This window comes from Leptopilina heterotoma, unplaced genomic scaffold (genome assembly GCF_015476425.1).
Source record: "Leptopilina heterotoma isolate Lh14 unplaced genomic scaffold, ASM1547642v1 Lhet_71, whole genome shotgun sequence".
In the NCBI taxonomy this organism is placed as follows: domain Eukaryota; kingdom Metazoa; phylum Arthropoda; class Insecta; order Hymenoptera; family Figitidae; genus Leptopilina; species Leptopilina heterotoma.
Genome location: NW_025111165.1, coordinates 34,819 through 59,885, shown reverse-complemented (window position 1 = coordinate 59,885; position 25,067 = coordinate 34,819). Strand labels below are relative to the sequence as shown.

Genomic DNA, 25,067 nt, shown 5'->3' with positions numbered 1-25,067 from the left:
TGTCGAGTAAGGAAATTAATATTTCGGACTAAAAAAATATTTGACGAATAGAAAAATATGTCGAATTTAAAAAATCCGAACAAAAAAAAATGTGGCGAATAAAAAAACGTGTCGAATAAAAAAAAGACGAACAAAAAACAACCGAAAAAAATGTGTTGAATAAAAAATCGTGTTTAATAAAAAAAACGTGTCAAATAAAAAGAAAGTCGAACAAAAAAATGTTTCGAATAAAAAAAAAGCCGAACAAAAAAATTTGTCGAATAAAAAATCGTGTCGAATAAAAAAAAACCCGAACAAAAAAATGTGTCTAATAAAAAATCGTGTAAAATAAATAAATATGTCGAATAGGAAAATGTGTCGAATAAAAAAATAAGTCGAACAAAAAAACGTGTCGAATAAAAAAATGTGTCGAATAAAAAAATAATTCGAACAAAAAAATGTGTCGAATAAAAAAATAACTAGAACAAAAAAATGTGTCGAATAAAAAAACGTGTCAAATAAAAAAAAATGTGTCGAATAAAAAAAATTAATATTTCAAAATAAATGAAGAAAAAAGCAAACGAAAAATCTAGAAGAGAGAAGAAAAACAATGTGAGAGGATAATTTTTGGATGCCTAAACATGAGAGAAGACGGTGTCTTTTTGGTGGCGGGTGTTTTTTTCCTTTTTCTCATGTGTCACGCGCTCGCCATATCATCCAGCACGCCTTCAAACAAGTTTCAACTTCCGGAATACTGTGCTTGGATACCGCGTATCGAGGGTGCAATAAATTGCATTTTCCACTCCCCAAGGAACCATTCCTTGAGAATGAACTTCACGCAAATCGCGAGCGACTACGTGACTACGTTGAACATTGCCTGCGAAACGTTCATGCCCCAAGAAGCAGAAGACGACGACGAAGAAGACGAGGAAAAACCGGAAACCAACGTCGACGAGTTTCTTCGACTCTGGAAATTACGATCCCTAAGAATAACCGGTTGCGATTTCACCAACTGGTCCCAAAATGCATTCGCCCGTTATCGTGATCTACGAAATCTAACAATCATTCACTCCCACCTGAAATACTCCATCCATGGTTATCAATTGGATAAACATTCATTTAAATCAATCCCCCAAATTGAGATCATCGATATCTCGTCAAATCGCTTAGAGAAATTGAATAGTGACACTTTTTGTTCTCTCACAAATCTTGTTGTTCTGAACATTTCGCGTAATAATTTTCCCACAATTCAAAACTTGGGTATAAGTGATTGCTCCCTTGATATAAAGACACTTGATCTCTCCCACAATCTTATAAAAACACTGCCTGTGAACGCCTTCTCGAAACTGAAACGTTTGAACGTACTCGATTTATCGGAAAACGAGATAAACGTAATTGTGGATAGAGCCTTTCACGGTCTGCGGTCCTTGAGGACTTTGGATCTATCGAACAATAGAATAAGTACCCTGCCCGCTCAAGTGTTCAAGGAGATGGTGAATTCACTGAAAGAATTGAAGATGGGCAATAATTCCATCAGCTATGTTCCAAATGGTTTGGTCGCGAATATGAATCAACTTGTCGCTTTGGATTTATCAAATAATCTCCTGACTAATAACGGTATCGAATCTTCGGCATTTTCGGGTTTGATCCGTTTGGTTCTACTCGATTTGTCGAATAATAAAATTGGAAAACTGGACTCCGGTCTGTTTAGAGATTTATATACTTTGCAGATTTTGAATCTACGGTACAATGATATTGGAGGGATACCTAGTGAAACATTTTCGGCAATGAGTAATCTGCATAGTCTCGAGATCTCCCACAATCGTCTCGAGTACCTTGATGCGCATTCACTGAGCGGTTTGTTTGCATTGTCCCTCTTGAATATGGATTTCAACCTGTTGGAGGACATTCATCCGGACGCTTTTCGCAATTGCTCGAGTATACAGGATCTTCACTTGTCGGGCAATATGTTTCAGAGTGTGCCACTTGCACTCAAGGATATGCGATTGTTGCGTACACTTGATCTGGGGGAGAATTCCATAAGGCAATTGGAAAAATTTAATCTCGAGGGTATGGCAAATTTGTATGGTCTAAGATTGATGGGCAATGAAATTGTGAATGTTAGTCAAGAGGCACTTGTCGAATTGCCAGCATTGCAGATTCTTAATCTTGCGAAAAATAAGATTGTCTTTGTTGAGGATGAGGCGTTTGGTAGTAATCCAGCATTGCAGGCTGTACGTTTGGATGGAAATTTTCTGCAGGATATAAGAAAGTCTTTTTTGAATGCAACGAATTTATTGTGGTTGAATATTTCCGATAATCTTGTCGAGAGTTTTGAGTACGATTTTTTTCCGGAACGACTACAATGGTTGGATTTGCATAAAAATTTACTGACCAAGCTGGGTAAGGCCCAGGTTTCACATCTCCAAACACTCGATTTGTCATTTAATAAATTAACCCGAATTCAAAAGACGAATTTACCAACTTCTTTGGAGTTGGTCTTCCTGAATGATAATTTGATAACAAGCATTGGGGCGCAGACTTTTTTCGCGATGGAGAATTTGACTAGAGTCGATCTCTACTCGAACCAAATAGTTCGTTTGGAGCTGTCCGCTTTTCAATTGGGTAAAACAAGGGAAAGAGTGCCTGAGTTCTACATTGGGGGGAATCCGTTTATTTGTGATTGTACCACAGAATGGTTGCAGAGGATAAATCAGTTCAACTTGGGACAGCATCCAAAGGTAATGGATCTGGAGTTGGTGTACTGTAAATTGCCGTACGATCGTCGACAATCGTTCATATCGCTTTTGGACGCAAAACCCTCGCAGTTTCTCTGCAGTTATAATACTCACTGTTTTGCTCTGTGTCATTGCTGTGAATTTGACGCTTGCGATTGTGAAATGACATGTCCGATGAATTGCAGTTGCTATCATGATGAATCGTGGTCGGCGAATGTTGTCGACTGTTCGAATTCGGCCTATCAAATAATACCGGGAAGAGTGCCGATGGATGCCACTGAGGTTTATTTGGATGGTAACAACTTTGGTGAGCTGAATTCGCATTCTTTTATTGGGAGAAAGAATCTTGAGATTCTCTATGCGAATAATAGTAATATAGAGGTTATCAGTAACAATACTTTCAGTGGTTTGAAACGACTAGTGACCCTTCATTTGGAGCATAATTGCCTGAGGAATTTTTACAGTGCGGTACTGGTTCCGATCGAAAATCTCAAAGAGCTGTATCTTCAGTACAATTTCCTGGAATATTTGGATGAAGCAACCTTTAAGACCCTAAGACACCTGGAGGTGTTGCATTTGAATAACAATCACCTGAAGAATTTTGCCCTTTGGCAATTGGGTGGTAATCCGTATTTAGTGGATCTGATGTTGTCGGGCAATCCATGGAATTGTGATTGTAATTATGTGGATAGGGCGGGCAATTGGATGTTTCAGAACAAAGAGAAGATTAGCGACTGGAGACAGATAACGTGCTCATTGGGAATTCCAATGATTACACTTGTTAATGGTTCGGTTGTCTATTGTGCTGCTTTAACTAACACATCATCAACGATCAAAGTACGTCCCTTTGGCGCTTATATGCCGCTAATTTTGGCAATTGGTGTTCTCGCGCTGATAATAATTGCTCTTATTTGTGGTGTATTGAGGCATAATCGTGTGATACGCGCGTGGACAACGAATCGCTATCGATTTCGTACGTGCTATAAAACGGCGGCATTTGAAGATCGTCAGAAGCCATTTGACGCATGCATTTCATATTCGGCGATTGATGAACAATTTGTATCGGGTGTATTGGTGCCGGGTTTAGAATCAACTTATAGATTGTGTTTACATTATCGTGATTTGGCCGATGGTAATAATGGTATGATGAGTGCAATTGCCGAGGCTGCTGAATCATCGAGACGAACAATATTGGTATTGTCGGATAATTTTTTGCAAAGCGAATGGATGAATTGTGAATTTAAAATTGCATTGAGAGAGGCAATTAAACGTAAGGAGAGTTCAATTATTTTATTATTGGTTGGCGATGAATGTCCAAGGGATTTGGATAGGGAATTGAAGAAAATTATTTCATCGCACACTGTTTTAGTGTGGGGGGAGAAATTATTTTGGCGTAAATTGAGATTCGCGATGCCTGATGTATTGACAATTCCGGCACTTGAGAGGCCACCGTTACTACCAACGCCGCCACCACCGCCTCAAATTCGTTGGGCATAGAGGAGAAAAGCAAGAGAGAGGAGAAAATAAAAGAAAATAACTTTTCAGCAGGTAATTTTCATCTTCTTTTATTTTTTTCTTTTTTTTTGCATGACATTTCTACTTAAGGGAGAGAGAGGAAAAAAAAGAGAGAGTGAGTAAGTGAGTGAGTGAAAAAAAAGTAGAGTAGAGAGAAAATTTTTCCCCCTTTTTAAAGAGTGCTAACGATGCATATTTCTGGGTTAACAAGTTGTAAAAAAATGCAAACTAAAAGGCCACTTTTTGTTTTCTTTTTCCTTTTTTTTTTATTTTCCCTTTTTACTATATGAAAATTCAAATCTTGAGACGAGAATTTTTCTGCTCGAGAAATGGTCGAAAGGATAAAATGTTACAAGAAATCTTTTTTTTCCCTCTTTTTGGTGTATTTCAAGGAAAATTTTGTTGCAATTAATTTTATGGATGGTAAAAGTCACTTGGAGAAAACGAACTCTCTTTTATAATTTAGTATTTCTTGTGAGTGTACCGAAACAATTTATTTAAGTACCTAGACTCTTAATTTCGAGAATAAAATATTTTTATTTATTTTATTTCCTTGATTTTAAAATTTTCTTAATCTTTAAAAAAATATTAGATTCAATTTTTTTCTATAATAAAATATAGCAAACTTACATATAGTAATAAAATAAGTAATAGAACAAAATTTACTTGCTTTTGGAAAGTATTTTCTAAAAAATACATTTTTTAGAATTAAATTAAATTTTTATGATAATAAGTTCGTATATCGTAATTTATTTTTAAAATATATTGTTTTAAAAAATATTTTTTATTTATTTCACGACTTACTATCATAAGATTTATTTTCATTTTAAACGGAAAAAATTTCTTCAAAATGATAAAAATTAAAATTAAAAAAAATTAAGAGTAATAGAATAAAATTTGCTTTTTTCTTCAAAAGAATATACTTTCCTTAATAATTATTTATAAAATTCTATATAATTATTATTTATGAAAATAATTAAATAAAAAGGAAAAATTCTTTCGAAATAATAGAAATAAATATTAAAAATAGGAAAATGAAGTAGGAATTAAATTTTCTTTCTTTTTAAAAGATTATATATTTTTTAAAAAATAATTTATTAGTTAATTAAGAAAATACCAATAAATCATAAATAATATACTATTTAAATTTATTATTCGGTTATATTTAAAATTTAAAGGAAACTAAGTAAATATAAGAAAATAAATAAAATTGGAATAAAACTACTCTTTTTCTAAAAAAAAATTTATTTAATAATAAATAATAAAATAAAAACAATGTTACAACTCAAAAAGTTCACGATTGAACGAATGTTTTTAATCTTTTATGAATTCATAAAAAAATGAAATACTCGCTTTTAAATTTTTTATGACTTTTTCATAGAAAAATTCTGTTAAAAAAAATTCATATAAAAGTACTAAAAAAAGATTCACGACAAACTATTGATAATTTATTTATATTTATTTAATTATTAAACGAGACAAATTTTTTTTAATTGCTACGAATTATAAGTTTTTATTTCGTGGAAATTTGAAAAAAAACATGTGTCTTATTAAAATTATTTTAAACAGTTTAATAATAAATTAATTGATTCGTTGATTGTATTTAATAATTTAGTGCAACTGATCTTATTTCCCCAAAGAAATTAACGTTGAATTTTTTATTAACTACAAAAGCAGAAATACTTTATTTCTGGATAAAAAAAACAAAAAATATTTAATAAAAATGTAAACAATAAATAAATAAAAAATAAATTGTACAAATAAATAACAAGAAATAAATAAAATAGCAGTAAAATAATAATAATGACAGTAAGAATACTAATAAATAAAAATACAGTTCAATTAAAAAAAAAATTGATTAATAACCTAATTATACTATAAGAAAATTTGCATATTTTAATATCTCGAAAAAAAATTGATGAAAGGCGCAATTTGTCTTTCAATTTTTTTTTCTTTTTCTCTTTTGGTTTTGGTGTATATGCGAGATTATTTAAATTCTGTTGAGAGGTGAAAAAGTACCCGGATTTGCTTCTTAAATTGCCTTTCTTGTGGAATAAGCCAAATCCGTAAGCGAGAGTTCAAATCTCCCCCCCTCCCCCTCCCTCTTTTCCTATGGTCCCATAAATCTTTGATGAATTTCACGAATAACCTGGGAGTATATATATAAACTCGTTGTTGACATGTTGAAATATTTATTTCTTGAAAAACCACCAACAAAAAATTCAAACACTAAAAGAAGTCGATTTTTGTTCAATATCAAATATTCAAACACTGCCAAAGTAGAGGAGAACGTTATTTTTATATATCATTTTAAATTCTGTCAAACTTTATCTTTTTCATCCTATACTCTTTTTCTTCTCTTTCCTTTTTCCACAATATATTTTGCTCTTTTATATTTATACCAAAAATTTTGTTTTTTTAGTTTTGAATTCTTAAATTCATAATTTATTTCTTATTTATTATGTTTGTGAATAAAAATAATAAACGTGAATTAAATTTTAGTTTTTTAATTTACAATTAAAAATAGTAAAGAAAATTTAAAAAATTCTAAACTAAACATAAAAATTGTAAAGGTAAATTTAAAAATTGCAAACTTTAAAAAAAAGTTTCGAAGTAAATTCAAAGAATTGTGAACAAAAATTAAAAAATTAGAAAAATGAAAAAACTCGTAAAACTAAAATTTTTCTATTTCCACATTTACATTTAACTAAAAGAAAGAAAGAAAGAAAGTAAAATTTTTTATTATTACGAAGTTACGTTTATATTAAAAAAAAAAAAAGAAATTATAGAGGAAAAAAAATTGCGCGCCTCTAAAAATTCTCTTTTTAATTTTTAATGGATATTGTTGGAAAATTTAAGTAGAATCGCTTTTCCCTAGTTAATTCTTTCAATCTTCATTTTTGCCAGTAATAAATTATTCTAAGACACTGTTCTCTCTTGAGAGCTTGCTGAGTGACTATTTTATCAAGAAAACTTTCACAGCTAAACTTTTTCAAAACTTTTCAGTCGAAAATTCTCATATAAGCCAATAATAAATTTATAATTCTTTAAAGCTATTAATTTTTATCTCCCTCGGGGAATGAAAAACATAATTATCAAAAGATTACCATATTTTTCAAAACTAAAAAATGAAAGAAAAAAAATAGAAACCTCCTAAAATAAAATATACCATAATTGTGTAAACTATTTATATTATATTGTTATTATATTATTATATTATTATTATTATATTATTATTATTATTATATTATTTATTATTATATTGTTATTATATTGTTCCGAAGAATTTTATTATTAATGAAAATAATTGAAATCTTCCAAAGAATTTTACTTTTTATGAATATAATTGAATTCTTGAGAAGAATTTTATTAAAATTTTTGAAAATAATTGTAATCTTCCGAAGAATTTTATTATATTTATAAAAAATAATTTAATTTTTGCTATATATTTTACTTTGAAAGGATTTCTTGATAAGAATTTGATTCAAATTTTTTTAAATAATTGAAATTCTGCAAAGAATTCAATTATTATTATTTTTTAAAAAATTGAATTTTTTATAAGAATTTGTTTCAAATTTTTGAAAATAATTGAAATCTTCGAAAGAATTTTAATTTTTATGAAGATAATTGAATTCTTGCGAAGAATTTTTTTGAAAATTTTTGAAAATAATTGAAATTCTCCGTAGAATTTTATTATTTAAGAAAATAGTTGAAATCTTCAAAAGAATATTATTTTTTATGAATACAATTGAATTTTTAGGAAGAATTTTATTAAAATTTTTGAAAATAATTTAAATCTTCAAAAAAATTTTACTTTTTATGAAAATAATTAGTGACTTACTTTTTGTTCTTGAATTAGTAAATGTTACTGATAAATTAGTAGAAAATATTAGTAATTATTAATAGAATTAGTTTTTTACTGAAAAAAAAATTTATTTGATTCAAATAACCGTTTAATTGACTATTAATCAAGTAAATATTTAATCAAATAATTTTTATTTGTGTCAATTAAATGGTTAAATTCATATTTGCTTCAAATACTGAAATTATTTGTTCAAGTACCATTTAATTGACTCTAATAAATATTATTTAATTCAAGAAAATATTTTCTTGATAATAGTCAATTAATCGGTTATTTGATTCAAATAAATTTCTTTAGTGTAGTTTATTAAATTAGTTAATCACTAATTCAAATTTAGAATGTATGTAAATTAATAAATATAGAAATATATAAAAATATGAATTTTGATTATTCACATAAATTAAAATCTGTACATTATTATTATAAATTCTATAATTTGTTATAGTTGTTACAAAGTTATAAAGTACAAACAGTATTTAAATCAATTTTTAAGGGTTCGTGAATTTATTTCAAGGGTCCAGTTTCATTGAAGGTAGAGATTATTTTTCAATACGTTTATTATACGGGCTTATAATCCGCTTAATCGAATTCAATCAAGTTTCATGGAAATCATACGAGTTATATAATATTACTATTACTACCTATATATATATATAAAACAGATAGAGAGGAGGGGGAGGGGGGTGCAGAGAAAGAGAGAAATAGCGTAGATCCGGTAACGTTTAATGGTGAGAAAAATTTAAATTATTCGAATAATTCATTTCATTTTGAATGAAATAAAGCGTTTATTATATTCTCTGTAAATTACTCGCCGAAGAGTTTGAAAAATTTTTTTTTTATATATATAAAAAAACGGAAAAAGTGTGGTAAGCGTTATCGACAGGTTTATATTTATATATACATATGCAAGTATGAATGTATATGTACGTACATGTTACTCATGTTTTTAATTACATTTTCTTTTATACGATATTTCCCGACGTTTCTATGACTAAGGAAATTGATTTCATTTTTTATTTTTCTCTCATATTATTTTGTCACGTGAATTCGAAAGTATATACGTATATATATATATGATCTGTGTGAAATGCAATAATTTACCTAGATTTATGATATTAAATTTTGCTTTTATTAAATTTAGTAATTAATTAATTGAATGGAAATTTTAATTTATTTCTTTATTTATTTATTCGTTAATTAATAAATTTAACATTCCATGTACTTATTTGTGAATTTATTTACTTACTCGATTATTAACTTATTGACTAATTTGTCTATTTATTTGTTTATTCACTTTATTTCCTTATTTATTTTCTATTTTTCTACCAGTTCAATTACTCACTCTTTTACGTATTTATTTATTTCATTATTTATTTATTTACCTATTTGTTTATTTATTTTTTTACCTATTTGCTTAATAATTTATTTATTCACTATTTATTTAATTATTATTACCTATTTGTTTATTTATTAATTTATTCACTACTTATTTAATTATTATTACCTATTTGTTTATTTATTTATTTACCTATTTCATTAATAATTTATTTATTTATTCACTATTTATTTAATTATTATTCCCTATTTGTTTATTTATTTAGGTATTTGCTTAATAATTTATTTACCTATTTGTTTATTTATTTTTTTACCTATTTGCTTAATAATTTATTTATTTATTCACTTCTTATTTAATTTTTATTACCTATTTGTTTCTTTATTTATTTACCTATTTGATTAATAATTTATTTATTTTTATTTATTCACTATTTAATTAATTATTATTCCCTATTTGTTTATTTATTTAGTTAATTTTTTTTACTTTTTATTTACATATTTAATTACACACTTTCTAATTTATTTATTCTTTTATTTATTTACCTATCTATTTTGTTTATTAATTTATTCTTTTTGTTCAGATATTCACTTAATGTTTGTTTTGTTTTTTTATTTACTAATTTAGTTACTTAATTTTTTAATTTTCTATTTTATTTATTTACCTATTTGTTTAATTAAAAATAAACGAAAAAATTCTCTAGACTGAAATATTGTAACAAAAATACAATCATCTGATATAAAAAAAAGATTTTCTCTAAATAGAAAAAATAAATTATAAAATGAAATAAAATATAATTTTTTCAGAGATATTATTATTATTATTATTATTATTATTATTATTATTATTATTATTATTATTATTATTATTATTATTATTATTATTATTATTATTTAATACAGTTCCTCTCGTATATTTTAATGAATAAACGTAATTTCCGGAATGAAATTGAATTACATATTTGTATATATATGCATTTTGAGAATATCTTTGTAAACATAAATTGTTCTATGGCTGTGTTGTGCTTAAAAGATTGAAAGCGGATATTGAAGATAAAATATTTGCACAACATGGAAATCAATTCTATAATGTTTCTATCTATATTTAATGTATACATTTCCTGTCTAATGTTCAGTGAAATTTATTTTCTAAATATAAAAATAATAATTTGAATATTTCACTATTTTTTAATTATCGATTTGTGTTTTTCTTTATTCCCACTCTGAAAATAAAATAAGAAACATCGAATGGTGTTGAAAAATTAATTTAATTTCTAAACTAAACGTATAATTTTAGAATTTTTTTTCTCAGTCGGCAATATTTGTTTTTTGGTCCACTTTGAACGAAAATTAAAAAAAGTGTTAATATTAACTTCAATAATAATAATAATAATTGTATTAATAATTTAATTTCAATATTACTTATTATACATAATTCAATTCCTTTCGGCCTTTGAACGAGATTTAATTTTAAATTAAATTAATAATTTAAATTTTAAATTAATAATAAAAATCATATTCTGAATATTAAATTTTTTTTCACAAAAGACGAAAATAAAATAAAAAAAGTTTCCACTTTTTTTGTTCTATTTTAGTCTTTTATTATTTTCATTTCAAAGTTGTAATATAAATATTTAAGTGTTTTTAAACATTTAGTAATTTTATTCCACTTTAAATGAAAATTAAAATAACGCATTTTTATTATTAACTTAATTTTAAAATATAATAAAAAATTTTATCAGTACTTTTAATTATTAGAAAAAAATTTTGTTAAGAGACGAAAATAAAATGGAACATTTTATAAATTTCATTGCAAACTTTTGAATTTGAATAATATAAAATTAATTGAGAATTTTTAATTATTCGGTAATTTTAATTTCACAGTTTTAATTGGAAATTAAAAAAATGCGTCTGGATTAAAAATTTTATTTTCAAAATAATAAAACTTTTTGTTTGGAGAAAAAAACTAGTAAAATTTTTTTTTTGTAATCAATTTCCTCCACAGTATAATAATTAATTCAAGCCAAACAAGGAATTGCAAAATCAACAAAAATTCTTTGAACGGATGTTATAACATCGCTTTTACGTCTATGTATGTATACATATATACATTTATATGGGCGATGGAAAGCAATTTTTTTTGCCACTGTTTTTTTTTTCTGTTTCCCCCTCTGAAAAGCGTGGACCAAAAAAAAGGAGTGTAAATACAAGTGAGAGAATTTTCATCTGCAATAGAGTCGGGCATTTTCTTTATTTTCTTTCCTCTTTTTTTTTTTTTTTTTTGTCCAACGCGTGGAATCTGCATTCGCGATTATATACTCGGAAATAATTCGAACTTGGAACTTTGTGACCGGCATTAATGAATGTTTTCTGCACATCTGAAAAGAAGGGAAAGAAAAAGGGGGGTGAGAAAGAAGGGAGGGAAAAGGAGAGAGAGAAAAAGAGTGAGAAAAAAGGGAGATGAAGAAAATGAGACACAAAGAGAAAGATTGTTTATCAATTGAAAAAAAATTATTTAAAACAACGTCATAACAATTATTGATGAAAATTTTATCAACAATTTTATAAACAAGTTAAGAATATTGACAACAATTTAAATTAAAAAAAAAATATTTCCTTCTTCCACCAATTTTTATTTTTCTGTTCTTTTAATAAATATTGTTAATCATTTAAATTACATAGTTTTCTCGAGAGTATCAAATTCATACTAAAGTGGATTAAATTGATGCAAAAAATTTAGATCAATTTTTAATTTGAGGCATAGTTTTGGTATCAATTCGTTTCAATTTGATACTTTTAACTCTACAGTAGGTATAGAAAAAAGAAAAAAGATTTGAAGAAGAAGAAGAAAATATTTTTTTCAACAATTAATTAATTAAATATAATGTATTTCATTCTTTCATTCTGTCTGTCCACACTTTGAAATTAGTTTTTGTGTAGGCTTTTGGTTTTTTTCTAAAAAAAATATAAATTTTTTTTTACAAATTTTCATTGAAAATGAAATTGAAACTTTGTAAATTTTTAGAAAATAAAGAAAAAAACTTCAAACCTTTTTAAAATTAAACAACATATAATAATTAAAGATGACAGAGTGATAAATAATTATTTTATATTATAAGAATATTATCAGTTCGTAGAAATTATTTTCAACATTTCAATTCAATTATTATTTTTTACATTTTTAAACTGAAATTCTTCTTTCAATCAACTATTTTTATTAATTTTCAAAAAAGTTCTTTGAGAATTTTTAATCCCTTTGATAGCAATTAAATTTTACGCGAAATTTTTATAATTCGAAAGTTCTTCAATAAAAAATATATTGAAAAATAAAAACTTGAAATAATTTAATAAAGAATTAAATTATACTTTTTCAAAAAAAATTAATTCTAGAGAAATTGTGAATTAAAATTATGAAAAATTATTATTTAAATACAAAAATAATGAATATATTAAACAATTGAATGTTTCTTAACATTATTCCCATAAAGAATTTTATTAATAAATTTTTAAATAATTGAATTCATTTGACAAATTTTACATAAATTTTAATTATAAGAATAATTACATTTTTTGAGGAATTCGATAAACATTATATTAAAAACAATTTAAATTGGGCTATGAGTTTTATTATTTATGAGAATAATTGAATTCCTAAAAAAATATTATTTATGAAAATAATTAAATTCCTAAAAAAATGTTATTATTTATGAAAGTAATTGAATTCCAAAAAAAATTTTATTATTTATGAAAATAATAATTGAATTTCTAAAAAAATTTTATTATTTATGAAAATAATTGAATCCCTAAACAAATTTTATTACTTATGAAAATAATTGAACTCATTTTATTAAAATTTTCTTAAATTATTGAATTCTTTTGAAAAATTTTATTAAAATTAAACTAATTTCAGAAAAGTTTGAATTATTAAAATTTTTTAAAAATCTAATTTTTTGAAAATAATTAAATTCACTTGAGAATTTTTATTAAAATTGAAAATAATTAAATTTCAGCGAGGACTTTGATTATTTTTGAAAATAATTGAATCCCTGTAAGAAGTTTTGTTATTTTTTTAAATAATGAAATTATCACGAAGAAATTTAGAGGAAATTGGAAAATTGTTTATAATTTTTATTGTTTATGAACATATATATGAATGTTTGTGTAGAATTTTATAAACATTTTTTTAAATAATTGAATTCTTTTGAAAAATTTCATTAAAATAGTAGTTATATAAAAAATCATTTTGAATTGAGGAAGAATTTTGTATTTAAAATAATTGAAAGTTTGCCAAAGAATTTTATTAAAATTTTTGAAAAAATTGAATTTTAGAAAAGAATTTTATTATTTATAAAGATATTTGAAATTTTGACGAGTATTTTTTTTTAAGTTTTAAACATAATTGAATTTCTGCAAATAATTTTATAACTTTGAAAAATAATTAAATTTCTGCAATAATTTGGAAATTTTCAGAAATTCAATTTTTTTTTTAAACTAAAATTCTTCTATAAATCTATTATTTTTAATAATTAATTAAATATACATTAAAAAATTTAAAATTGTAACGAATTTTAGAAAAATTTGAATTATTACAATTTTTTAAATATCTAAGTTCTTTAAAATTTTTTAATTAAAATTATTAAAAATTGAAATTTTATAAAATTTAAAATTAAAAACTTTTGAAAACTTTTTGAAACTTTTTTCTATTTATGAAAATTGAAATCGCAACTCTTTCAAAATTCCATTAATTTTGAAATATTTATGTAAAATTATTAATTATAATAATTTATTTATTTTATGATAGTTGTTCAAGATGTAAGTTATTTAAGAAGAAATTTTTGTCAGAAATTGAAAAAAAATTGAAGGTTTTTTATTTGAATTCGTGGTAATTTTATAGTTTAGAAAAAAAAAGATACAAAAATTCAGAATTTTTTCATGAAATCTAAAAAATTTAAATTTTGTCAGTATACTTTTAATAAAAATTCCTGACGTATACTCTGAATTCTCTATGTCAGAATATATAATAATTATAATTATAATAATATTTTTATATTATTAAAACTATATATTCCAATTCATATTATTTATTTTTATGAAAGAAAATTTGAATTAGACATTTTTACGTTCAATTATTTTTAAAATTGCTAATTTTATTTTAAAAAAATGAGTGCTGGTATCTACTATTTAAAAAAGTAAATAAAAAAGTTAGCCGCTCGAATTGTTGCTAGTATATTAATAATATTAGTAAAGAAAATCGAGTGTTAAAATAATAAAATATCTAATAGCGATGAATAAAAAAATAATTACTGGGTAAAATTACTAAAAGAAAAGAAAAATCGAGAAAATATGAAACAAAATAGCAAAGTATCGCTTACTCCAGAGGATAGAAAATATTTTTCGCATAAATTCCACTTTTTTTTTCTCCTTTTCTACAACACGCGCGAAGGATAATTAGCAAAGACATGTGTGTATTAACTTTAAGTGGCGGACATTGTCGGACACATAATAGACCGCAAAAGCAAGAATGGAAAAAAGAAGCAAAAAAAAAAAAAAAATAAATAAAGAGAGAGAGAGAGAGAAGGAAAGAGAAAAACTGAAAAAGACAGAACAAGAGAGTTAATCTCGTTGTCGAGAGTTACGTAAATGTTTAAATAAGGGATTATACCGAATAATCGGACAAGTCGCACACTTTAATTGGACACGTGACTGACTATACCATCAGTTTTGCTACGAGAGAGAGAGAGAGAGAGAGAGAGAGAGAGAGAGAGAGAGAGAGAGAGAGAGAGAGAGAGAGAGAGAGAGAGAGAGAGAGAGAGAGAGAGAGAGAGAGAGAAGAGTGAGTTTTGGGGGCTTAAAATAATATTTGATGGTATAATGTATATATATTCTATACTCTTTGAAGCAAATAAATGCAAAAAAAAGGATGGAAAAAAATATGAAGTGAATTCCAGATCGGCGTGCATGAATGCCATATGTTGCCAATGCAACACTCAATGGCTTGTAGGATCGATATTGCGAAACGACCGAACATCGGATGAATGCCCTGATAGCACAAAGCGCCCGTAAATGTCCCCCAGACATCTCTTTGGATGAATTCCAGGGACATTCAGGGGACGTTCTTTGATAGTACAAAGCGGCCGCGCGCGGCGACGACGGCTTCCCCCGTTATATATATGTATATGTATATATACAGACAGTTCTTTGGAAAAGCTGTATTCTGCGAGAGACTTTTGCAGGGACCAAAACTCTCCAGTTTCTATCTAGTCGAGGCGGTTCTTGATTTTTCTCAACTATAATTTCCTGCTTTACACAAAAGGTCCCAACGCATTCTCTCTTAGTCTCTCTTTTCCTTTCCCCTCTATCTCTCTCTCTCTCTCTCTCTCTCTCTCTCTCTCTCTTTCTCTTTCTCTCCAATTTTCTCTCTTTCTCTTTTTCCTTTTATCAGGCTTCAAATTCATTTACTAAAACCAACTATTTACTACTTTTATTAAGATTTTATTAGGATACTTTTTTTTAAGATTTTTAACACTGAAAAGTACTTTTTTCTTTTTACAGAGAGGTTTCTATATGTGACGCTCCACGAGAAAAGGGACCTTATGACAAGAGTAAATAAGGTCCTTTTTCTCATGGAGCGTCACATATACTTAGAGTTCACTGTAAAAAGAAAGGTACAAATTTAGTATACCAATTTTGATATTAAATCATAATTTGTTTTAATTTTATAAAATTAAAACAAATTACGATTTAATATCAAAATTATGTTACTAAATAGGTTGGCTATTATAATAGCGACATCAGCGTTAATTTAGAACCTTTTTTTTACAATGCTGCTACAGCTACAGATCAGGGAATTTAGAAAAAAGTCAAGGAGAGTAAAATTAGTCAGGGAAATAAGGAAAAAGTCAGGGATTTTTAATAAAAGTAGTGGAAAAAATTACATTTTTAAAATTTATAAGAAAAATCTAAATTTTCTTATCTCTATTGTTTGCCTCTCATAAACTATAAAATTACCACGAATTTTAACACAAAACCATCAATTTTTTTCTATTTCTGACGAAGCTGAAGTCCGCAACGTTTTAAAAAGCAAAAAATCAAAAAAGAATTTTTCTTTTTAAGTTAAATTTATCTCTAATTTTCGTGTTTGTTAATTTTTAAGAAATTAATTGTTACTTAAGAGACAATTATTTTAAAAAACATGATTTACAATCAAAAAAAAAAAAAAAGTCGCATTATTTATTTCGTTTTCGTTTTTAAAAACGTTGCGGTAATCAGCCTCATATTTTTGACAATAATTTCTTTTTAAATAATAATAATTCTTGGAGAACTATCATAAAATTATTACATAGAAATTATTTAATGAATAATTTTACTTAAACAGGTATTTCAAAATTTATTGATTTTTAAAAGAGTTACGCTTATAATTTTCATAAATAGATGAACTTCAAAAGGTTTCAATTTGAAATTTTTGAACTTAAATTTTTAAAAATTTTAATAATTCAAATTCTTCTGAAATTAGTTAAAATTTTGTAATACATATTTAATTAATTATTAAAAATAATGCATTTATAGAAGAATTTTAGATAAAAACATTAAAAAAAAATTGAATTTTTTGGAAAAGTTACAAATTAATGCAGAAATTCAATTATTTTCAAAATTAATAAAATTCTTCGTAGAAATTCAATTAGGTATGTTCAAAAATTAAAAAAAAAATTCTCGTCAAAATTTCAATTATATCTTTATAAATAATAAAATTCTTTTCTAAAATTCAATTATTTTCAAAAAATTGTTAATAAAATTCGTGGGAAAATTTGAATTATTTTCAACAAAAATTTTTCACAATTCAATGATTTTTGATATAACTATACTATTTTAATAAAATTTTCCAAAAGAATTCAATTATTTACAAAAAATGATAAAAAAAATCCAACGCAAACATTCAATTATTTTCATAAACAATAAAAATTACACACGATTTCAATTATTTTCCAATTTCTACTAAATTTCCTTCGTAATAATTCCATTATTTTAAAAAATAATCAAATTTCTCACAGGGATTTTATTAAAAATCTTCCCAAGAAAACAATTACTTTGCAAAATAATACAATTTTTAAGAGAAATTCAATTATATTAAAAAATTTTAAAACAAATTTTTACAGGGATTTAATTATTTTCGTAAATAATAAAATTCTTTTTATAAATTCCTCGAAAAATGTAATTATTCTTAAAAATTTTATTAAAATTAGTCAAAAGAATTTAATTATTCAAAAATTTTAGAAATAATTGAATTTTGAAAAGGTTTCAAAGTAAAATCTTTGAAAATCTGAATTATTCATACTTTTAACTAACAATTCTGTATAATTAATTTTTTTTTTATTATTTCAAGTTTTTATTTTCCAATAATATTTTTAATTGAATTCAATTATTTTTAATGCAATTGTAATCAAATTTCTTAAAGAAATTCAATTATTTTCAAAAATTTGTATTTAAATTCGTGGAAAAAATTTTAAAGAATTGAATGATTCTAATAAATAGCAAAATTCTTTGCGGGAATTAAATTATTTTCATGAATAATAAAATTCTTTAGATAAATTCAATTATATTCAATGTAATTTTAATAAAATTTCATGAAAAAATTCAATTATTTTCCAAAAATTTTTATTACATTCGTGGAAAAAATTTCTAAGAATTCAATTATTCTCATAAATATATAAAATTCTTTGCGGGAATTCAATTATTTTCAAAAATAATATTTTGACCGAAATTTAATTATATCAAATACATTTTTCATAAAACTTTTCTAACACAAAATCAATTATTTTTAATACAATTTTAAATTAATTCCCCGAAAAATGCAATTATTTATAAGGATTTTCTTAAAATCCTTCGAAAGAAATCAATTATTTTAAAAAATTTTGATCAAATCTTTATAAAATAAGAATTCAATTTTTAGAAATATTCAATTATTATTTATTATAAAATTATTATATAAAAAATTCTGAGAATTACTTTATTAAAAAAATGTTTCATTTATTACAGTTTTTGAAAAATCAATTATTTTCAATAAAAATTTTGCTAAATTTAAATTTAAAAAAAAATATTGAATTCTATACATCAAAAATTTATAACTTTAGTAGAAAATTTAAAATATATTATTTATTATAATTATTTATATAAATAATGAGAATTATAATATTAATGATATTAATAATAGGTATTAATAATTTTTCAAAGTAAATTAGATTTATGGAACAGATATAATTTTAAAAATTTCGAAATAAGATACTACGAATTATTTGATTTTAATATAAAATAGCTATTATATGCTTAAATTATTGGAACTCGTATATCAGCTGAATATATTTATTTTCAGTTATTTAATTTAATATTAACGAGGAAATTAATTATCACAAATAAATAATATATCTACCGAGGAAATAATTGAAATTAAATACGTTATATATATGTGTATAACAAACAGTATCAAATTAACAATAAATTCAATTTTATTTAAATACCAATATAAAATTATATGAAATAATGTATCATAAATTTATAATAAACAAGATAGTATAAAATAATTAATTGAAAGGGTAACAATATATTTTAAATTTGTTATTAAAAAATACGTAAAAATACAAAATAAGGAAATAAATATCTAATTATAAAAATATTTGTAAATTTTATGAATTTAATAAATGAAAATAAATAAATTCATTAAATAAAAGTAAGTTATTATATATGTAAATATAATAAATTTAAAAAAAGTAAAAAATAAAAAAATATAAAAGTTAAAAAAGAATAACAGAACAATAAAAAACAAACAAAAATAGTTTATTCAATTTATTTATACAATTTCGAAAATATCTACAAAATGATAGATACCAACTAAAGAATTAATTTCCATCGTGTGTACGATATATATCCAATTTTTTTTTTCATTTTTCGCCCTTTTAAAAGCAGGAACTTTTTAAAAACAATAATGTTGGTTTGAAAACGAAGAGAAAACACGAAGTGTATATAGTTATAAAAGGGACACAAAAACATTCTGTCATGTTGATGGTAAAATCAAATGTGATAAAGTTTATTGACATTGGCGTTTATATCAACAATGAAAGGTGAAAGGTTTTGCTTTGTCACTATGACAATGGAGCTATTTTTAATGACAAAAAACTTGTCGACACAAAATTATTTATTTATGTGCTTTTACAAACAAAACAAAACAAAAAATAACAAAAAAAAAGAAACGAGTCAAAGAGAAAAGACCGTATATCACAATATTATTGTGTGTACATTTCTATTACTGTTTTTTTCTGTTATTTTTAGATTTTCTCACAACATCGAAAACTTTCTCAAACACAATAAATTTTTCCAAAAAAAAAATAAATAAAATAAAATATTTTCACCATTCAATGTAATAACAATAATTTATTTGTCATACATTTTATACATTTCTTTACCATTAACTATACTTTTTACCATCAATAACAGAAGAATAAATTCTCACCCTATTTTTGAATTCAGATAAAAAATTTTATTCTCATCGAAAATATAGGAAAAAAAATTTTATTCTGTTTTTGAATTCTGATAAAAAAAAAATTTTTCTTATCGAAAATATAGGAAAAAAAATTTTACTCTTTCTTTGAATTCGGATAAATAATTTTTTTCTTGTCAAAAATATAAGAGAAATTTTACTTATTTTTCACTTTTTGAAATCGGATAAAATTTTTTTACTTCTATCAAAAAATAGGAAAAGAAATTTGACTCACAATTTGAATTTATGGGTAAAAAAAAATTTTGAAAAAGAATTTTTTTATTCAGATTGGGGAAAAAGTGAAAAATAAACTTTAATATCAAGTAAAAAATTTGTTTGCTTTTATTAAATTTTCCTGACATAAATAAATTATGGGAAGGAAAAAAAATTAACGTTGTTTAATGTTGTTCCTTCAACATGCTATGAATATTTGTGCGCACTAGATGCGAAAATTAATTATCGAGCTTCTCGTAATGCATATATACCCACACATACATTGTTTGTGCGCATTATCAACAAACATGTCAAAAATTATTTTTTCAACTCCTACGGAAAATTTTTTAATCAAAAAACATAAATTCTCCGTGCTTTTTTTTCCTTTTTTTATAATATTAGTAAAAGGAGAATAAACAATAAAATCTGAGTTGAGCGAATAAAATTTTTTTTTAAACAGAGCAAATAATTGAGATTCTTTTTCTTTTTTTATGTTATTTTATGATAGAATGTAGTAATTTTGAAAAACATTGGAAAATAAGGAGGAAATTGAAATATGGAAAAAGTTTTGGTTTGAATAAATAGAGGAGATAATTTTTTTAAGGGAATTAAACATTAAATTCGAAAAGTATACTTTACTGCGGAGAATATTTTTGTAGTTTTAAATTTTAATTTTCAATTGTTAATTTATTAATTTTTTAATTTCCATTTTTCATTTTAATTGTTAAATTTCGAATTTCATATTCCAATTTTCTGATTCTCAAATTTCTATTTCCAAATGTCAATTATCAAATTTTTAATTTCAATTCTCCACTTTCAATTTTCAATTTTTAAATTCCAATTTTCAATTCCAGTTGTTAATTTTCTAATTTTTAATTTCAATTTTCCATTTTCAATTTTTATGTCTCAAATTCTAAATATCAATTTTCAAATTTCTAATTCTAAATGTCAATTATCAAATTTTTAATTTCAATTTTTAATTCTCCATTTCTCAAATTTTCAATTCCAGTTGTTAATTTTCAAATTTTCAAATTTTCAATTATCAATTTTCAATTATTAAATTTCGAATTCTAAATTCTAAATTCTAATTTTCAATTTTTCATTTCTCAAATTTCGAATTCCAAATGTCAATTATCAAATTTTTAATTTCAATTTTTAATTCTCCATTTCTCAAATTTTCAATTCCAGTTGTTAATTTTCAAATTTTCAAATTTTCAATTATCAATTTTCAATTATTAAATTTCGAATTCTAAATTCTAAATTCTAATTTTCAATTTTTCATTTCTCAAATTTCGAATTCCAAATGTCAATTATCAAATTTTTAATTTCAATTTTCGATTTTCAATTTTTAATTTTCAATTTTCCAAGTTTTAAATTCCAGTTGTCAATTAAAATTTTTTTATTTCAATTTTCCATTTTCTATTTTCAATTTTTAAATATTAAATTTCAATTTTCCATTTTCAAATTTCAAATTTCGAATTTAAATTTTGAATTCTAAATTCCACTTTTTAATTTTCCATTATTTAAATTTCAAATTATAATTATCAATTTTTAAATTTCGAATTCTAAATTCTTATTTTTAATTTTCCATTTCTCAAATTTCGAATTTTAAATTCTAATTTTTAATTTTCCATTTCTCAAATTTCGAATTCCAAATGTCAATTATAAAATTTTTAATTTCAATTTTCAATTTTTAAATCTCAAATTCTAAATTCCAATTTTCGTTTTCTCAAATTTCAATTACCAAATTTTTAATTTCAATTTTCAGTTCTCCATTTTTAATTTTCAATTTTAAAATTATGAATTCTAAATTCTAATTTTCAATTTTCCATTTCTCAAATTTCGATTTCCGAATGTCAATTATCAAATTTTTAATTTCAATTTTCAATTTTTAATTTTCCATTTTCAATGTTTAAATCTCAAATTCTAAATTCCAATTTTGGTTTTCTTAAATTTCGATTTCCAAATTTCAATTATCAAATTTTTAATTTCAATTTTCAATTCTCCATTTTTAATTTTTAAATCTCAAATTCTAAATTCCAATTTTCGTTTTCTCAAATTTCGATTTAAAAATGTCTATTTTCAAATTTCAATTTTCAATTTTTTAATTTTGAATTCCAAATACCAATTTTCAATTTCCCATTTTCCATTTCTCAAATTTCGAATTTCAAATGTCAATTTTCAAATATTAAATTTCAAACTTTAAATTTTAATTTTCAATTTTTAAATTTTGAATTCTAAATTCCAATTTTCAATTCTCCATTTCTCAAATTTCGAATTCCAAATGTCAATTTTCAAATATTAAATTTCAATTTTCCATTTTCAATTCTTAAATTTCAAATCCTATATTCCAATTTTCAATCTTCCATTTCTCAATTTTCGATTTTCAAATCTAGATTAGATAATTGACCAAATTATTTACCAAAAATAGCTACGATTTTATAAAATTAAAAAAATATATCAAAAACCGTTTTATTATAAAAAAACCAATAAAAAAACAGTGAGAAAAATAATAAAACAAAAAATAGTACCAAAAACAGTAAAAAAGAATATTATACAGCTAATAAAATAAAATAATACAAAATAAAATTAGCCGCAATAAAATATAAAATAATATGAAATATTATACAGCTAATAAAATATACAACGAAATGAAATACCAAAAATAGTGATACTAAAAGAAAATATATATAATAAGAAAGAAAGAAACAAGTGACAGGTTAAAATTATTGTATGAATGAGATGAGTATACGGTATAAAAAAAAGTGAGAGAGAGAGAAAGAGTGAAAGAGAGAGAAAAAATAGAAAATTGCGAAAGAGAAAAAAATATAATTTGCCCCGAGGTGCTTTAGAACTTTTCTCTTTCATTCTTCGTTGAAATATCATTCGTAATTCGTAATGTTTCTACAGTATAGTATAGTAGTATTCTGTTTCAATATTCTAACCGTATCCTGCTAGAAGTTCCTCTCCTGGAAGTAAATTCCTATGAGGAACTCATTCCAAATTCATACATAAATTCCATATCCACCATCTTTTGTGAAATGTAAAAGAATGTGTAAGGATTTTAAATGAGTTCACAAAAAGGACGAAGTACTTTAAAAAAAAACTCATATAATATTATGTAAAAATTAAAACATATTATTTTGCCTAGTTAAATGAGAAGTCAGTTTCTTTATTCTGCTGAATTTGGGTGAAATTTATTTATTTACATATTTTTCTGTATTTCTATTATACTTATATATTTTTATAAATATTTCTTGTAAATATTTTTTAATAAGTATTATTTATAATTATTTTCATATATTTGCTTTTTTATATTTTTTTATATTTATTTGCATTGAAAGTTTAAACTTTATTTTCTAAATTTAAATTAGTAGAAATTATTTTATTCGACATTTCCCCTATTTCCTGAGAGAATTTTCTCTTTGTCCCAGAATTTTGTTGAAAAAATATTCTGATTTACTGTAAAAATTATTAAATACACACAGTTCAATTTATAAAAATTGTTACTTTAACTTATCAAAAATTATTTTCAAGATCACAATTCCCCCAAAGATTTAAATTTTCAAATACAATTTTTTAACTAAAATTCTTCTGTAAACGAAATATTAATTATTTGAAAAATTTTTCAATTAAATATGTATTCAATGATTCAAGTAATTTTAATGAAATTTCATTAAATAGGTTAATTAATAAATAAGCAAATAAATATGTAAATAATAATAAATAACTAAAAAGCTTAAGTAATAAATAAATTAATTAATTATAAAATAATAATAATAATAAATTAATTATCAAATAAATATATCTAGAAGTTATTTAATTATTACTGAAATAAATTAGTAAATGATTCAATAAACAAATTAATTAATATTAATTTAATTTAACTAATTATAAAATAATAAATAATAATAATAATAATAATAATAAATTAATTATCAAATAAATATATCTAGAAGTTAATTAATTAATACTGAAATAAATTAGTAAGTGATTCAATAAACAAATGAATTAAATAAAAAAAATCGATTCACTCGAATCCACTCTATAAAATACTCGGGAAATAATAATTATTTATTTATAACGAAACTTATCACTATATTCCGATAAAAAGGAGAAATTTTCTCGATGCATACAATTAATAAATTATATATTAGAGTCTACTGTATCGGTTCTAAATTTACACTCCTCCCCCCTTACCTCCCCCTGTCCCCCTTCAAAAAACCACAATGTAACGTCTCAAATCACTGAACTATATAGAAAACGTGATTTAAATGTAAAATGAAGTTTAAAATGGAAAATGTTAAACGACACGCGGTGGTTGACGTTTGAAATCTGAATATTCACGTCGAGTCGAAACCAATTTGAAAATAAAATTTTTCAGAACGCGAGATTTTTATATAAATATATAAATATGCCTATATATATAGAGAGATAGACGGCGAAAAAAAAAGAGTCAAGTAAAAGAAAAAAAAAAATGCACCTGGTGTTTTGCCTTTTAGTCTACTATACACAATTCACTGAAATGCATTATTTGACACTGTTACAATATTAACGAAAGGAAAAAAATATATTTTTTCCGTTTCAAAAACGCCGCTGGCAACATGAAAAATTTTTAGAACATAAAAAAGAATAAGTAATCTCGAAAAAAATTAATCTGCGCAATAGAAAAAAGAAAAATAATTTTTATTAATTTTTTGCTTCTAAAATTAAACTCATAATGATTGTGATTTCTTCATGTTTCTATAAATAATTAAAAATAATCCAGTGACAAAATTATTATTATTTTATATAAAAATATTGTTATTCTAATTTCTTTAAAATTATTTTCATCATTTAAATTCAATTATCACTGTTTTCTAGAATTTTTAACTAAAATTCTTCTTTAAATCAATTATAA

At 23.6% G+C, this 25,067-nt stretch overlaps 1 protein-coding gene across 1 annotated transcript in view; it reads left to right on the top strand.

The window, feature by feature from the left end:
* The first annotated feature begins 472 nt into the window (after positions 1-472).
* Positions 473-25,067, top strand: part of LOC122510622 (toll-like receptor 6) — a 38,508-nt gene continuing 13,913 nt past the window's right edge. The window contains exon 1 of the mRNA XM_043625395.1: positions 473-4,265. Within this exon, the coding sequence (XP_043481330.1) occupies positions 621-4,214 (3,594 nt within the window). The 5' untranslated portion in view covers positions 473-620 and the 3' untranslated portion in view covers positions 4,215-4,265. The remainder of the gene's footprint in view (positions 4,266-25,067) is intronic.